Source organism: Antrostomus carolinensis, unplaced genomic scaffold (assembly GCF_000700745.2).
Source record: "Antrostomus carolinensis isolate BGI_N321 unplaced genomic scaffold, ASM70074v2 scaffold21883, whole genome shotgun sequence".
NCBI classification, from domain to species: domain Eukaryota; kingdom Metazoa; phylum Chordata; class Aves; order Caprimulgiformes; family Caprimulgidae; genus Antrostomus; species Antrostomus carolinensis.
This window is the reverse complement of record NW_010304742.1, coordinates 13064-16166: the sequence shown is the minus strand read 5'-3', so window position 1 is coordinate 16166 and position 3103 is coordinate 13064. Positions and strand designations below refer to the sequence as shown.

General features: G+C 46.5%; 1 protein-coding gene across 1 annotated transcript in view; it reads right to left on the bottom strand.

Moving 5' to 3' along the window:
- SLC49A3 (solute carrier family 49 member 3) overlaps positions 1 to 3103 on the bottom strand; it is a 9923-nt gene that overhangs the window by 3316 nt on the left and 3504 nt on the right. The window contains exons 3-6 of the mRNA XM_029084172.1: positions 2682 to 2758; positions 2428 to 2565; positions 1729 to 1845; positions 336 to 488 (exon numbers count right to left, since the gene is read on the bottom strand). Of these exons, the coding sequence (XP_028940005.1) occupies positions 336 to 488; positions 1729 to 1845; positions 2428 to 2565; positions 2682 to 2758 (485 nt within the window). The remainder of the gene's footprint in view (positions 1 to 335; positions 489 to 1728; positions 1846 to 2427; positions 2566 to 2681; positions 2759 to 3103) is intronic.

The following is a 3103-nucleotide window of genomic DNA, read 5'->3' as shown; positions in this document are numbered from 1 at the left end:
GTTCATTTTTCTAAGACGGATATTTAGCAATTCAATTTTTTTTTTGAAAGAATGGTCTCAGGGCCAGTAAACAAACATGGTGATCCAATATAAGAAGTAAAATTATGCCAATTTATTTATATCCTGAAGCAGTCTGTCTCAGGCTCCACTATGACTGTGAAATCCTCAGTAAAGTGTTTTTCTTTAAAACATTCCTATCCCAGAGAGATAATCCCAAAGCATAACATGTCACTTAGACATCAATGACATCAAATGACCTTGGTTTGAGTTGATGATTTATCAGCTGGCAACAGAACTAAGCCCACAGGTATGGTGCAATGCAAGGGAGAACTTACCACTGCAAACACAATACTGGCAAGTGCACTCAGACAGAAACAAATCTTGGTGGACTCTACGAACTTCCTTGTCTGGTCGACATACAGGCCTAGCAGGAAAGCACCCAACAAACCACACACTGTGAACAAAGCACCATTCAGGCCAGCAAATTCCTGGAGGGCAGAAAAACAAGTAACTGAGCAACTAGAGCAGTTAGGAAAGGTTTTAACGACCTGTCTGCCTGCTGCTAGTGGGTCACTTACTAAGGGAGGACAAGCTTCTCTGCCCATTGCAATAGCTGAAGCCTCCACAGGGCTCTGAGTAGCAAATAATGGGGCCTGGGTGCTGCTACAAGTGTGTGCGGACAGCAGGGCCACAGCACTCCCAAGGTCTCAATGGATGACAAGACTGCACACCTGGCAAGGGAGGCTGGGTGCAGAGCAACAACAGTTCCTTGGCATTAAATGCTCCAGCCCAGGCATGAGACTGTTCTTGGCTCCTCCAAGGGCAAATGGGTTCCGTGTCCACACTGGTGGTAACAGGTCCAACTGCCTTAGGATCTGCTCCTGTTTATAATCCTGCTCCTGGCCCTTTTCTTACCAGGGACCTGCACTGGAATAATGCCTTCCACAAGGCTGGCAGCCCCAAAGCATGTTAGATGAGACACTGCATTGCCTGGCTATAGCAAGGAGGTCTAATTAGAGAAGCAGTGAGCAGTACTTATACTAGGGCACACGCTCTGCGTTTAAAATGTTTCCAACAGAGGAACTCATGGGGATTCAAGGAGCAGGACTGAAGTTCTGCCTGCCTGAGGGGAAACACAGGAACTGGGGCAGCCCCTTGCTATTCCAGGGAGAGAGCAGGAGGAACCAGCTGTCCACACATTGTCATCAACTGTAACAGCAGCACCTGGCATGTGTCATGTGAAGGATGGGGAAACAGCTGCCACATTACCTATGACTTCCTCTGCTGGCCTGGCTTCATGTAAGACCCTGGCAAAGAGGAAAAGGCACTTGCAGCAGCCTGCTTTCAGCTTCACTCGAGGGCCTGTGTGGGCCCCATCCTACTGTGGGGAAGGTGTCAGAAGGCTGCATAGACATTAGTGCTCTGGAGTGGCTTAGAAAAAATTCAATTTTTTTCTTTCCTAAAAAGTGTTTGAGGCTTTTCATTTGCAAATGGGAGCCTGGCCATAGGCAGTAATGAAAATACAGATCATCTGTTATACTGAGAGATTGACTGTGCTCTGCACTGATGTACTGCTTAATCTATATTAGATAATGTGAGCAAGTAAGAAATGAGACAGTGCAGCATATTCAACTGTCTTCATTTTGTTTCAAGTCTCTTATCAGGGAAAATAATTTTAATTGTATCATAGATGATGTGGACAATGGGGAAGAAAGGAGCAATACTCACATTTGAATACCCCTTTTCACAAAGGATCTGTTCTAACAGAGCTGAAAAGCAGGTGAACATCCCAATTCCTCCTCCAAAGCACACTGCCAGGATGATGTACGGCTTGTTTCTCAGGAGCTAGAGAAAGAAGTTAATGTATCATTTAAACAAGTGGAGGGAGAAAAAAAGGCCTGTCTGTGACAGTAGACTTCAGGGCCAATGGCTCTGACACCTCAGTTGCAAATGCTGACAGGGCAACCCTGTGATCACTAGACAAGTTTTGCTCTCTCCTGTCAGAGAGAGGACAAGTTTAGCCAGAGGACAATTTACAATGGGGACCATGTAGGGAGGAAGGATCTCTTCAGTGCCCAGGTTCTTCCTTCACTTTGCCATGTGCTCTCCTACCTGTTACCAAATCTTCTCAGAAGACTCAGGCTGTGTGGTCCTCTTGGAGGAACCCAGGTGCACCCATTAGAGCTAGCCAAATGGCAGCCAGCCCACAGCTGAATGGTCAGATAGCATCTCTCTCAGCTTTGCTGTGAGCAGCTTCCACTCCCTAAAGAATGAAGGGATCCTGGTCTTCAGGGAGCTCTCCACGTCGGGTTTGGTGGAGTGGAGTTCTGAGCCTGCTTTGTCAGCAGATTCCCCAGCATATCTCTGTCTGGAAGGGCTGTATCCCCTCACTCCAGCACTGGTCTCTCTCTGTGATACAGCACTTACCATTTTGAGCCCCTTAAGGAATGGTTGGGAGGTGGAGCTAGTGGCACTGGCTGAAGGAGGTGTTGGAGGAACCTTCTCGTGAATCCCCACAGTTGCTAGAGCACAGGCTGTTACTGCTGGGACAGCATAAACACCCAGCTACACAACACAAAGTAAAGATATGTTACCAGTCTTTCCAGCTCCACTGCCTCCAAATAAATAAATCAGCTGGACCCAATCAGCTCAGCTGCCAGATTAAAGCAGTTTTCATTTACCATCAATGGGATGTGCTTTCCTTCAGGAACTAGTGCAGGTGACAGCATGTTTGCTATAAGAATACCCAAAGGATTGGCTGTAAGGAAATAAATCAGAGAGACACTTTTTTCATGCAAGCAGTCAGAATCATGTGTCAGCCCCTACTGTCAGTCAGCACAAGAGCTGCAGTGTGCAGCAGAGCAATGACTAAGGACAGAACAAGGCATATATAGGGAGAAACCAGAAGGGGAACATTTGGAGAAGTTGACTGTGTGGTCCTACTGTTGCCATATCTGTTCCCTCATGTGCATGAAGTCCATTCTATAAACCCATTTCCTTACAATCTCTAACTCCTGTAAACTGGTTTTTATCTATGAATTAGTGTCTTCACCCTCACAAGGTTGTCTCAGTAAGTGCTGGGCTGAAGGGACAAAATGAAGAT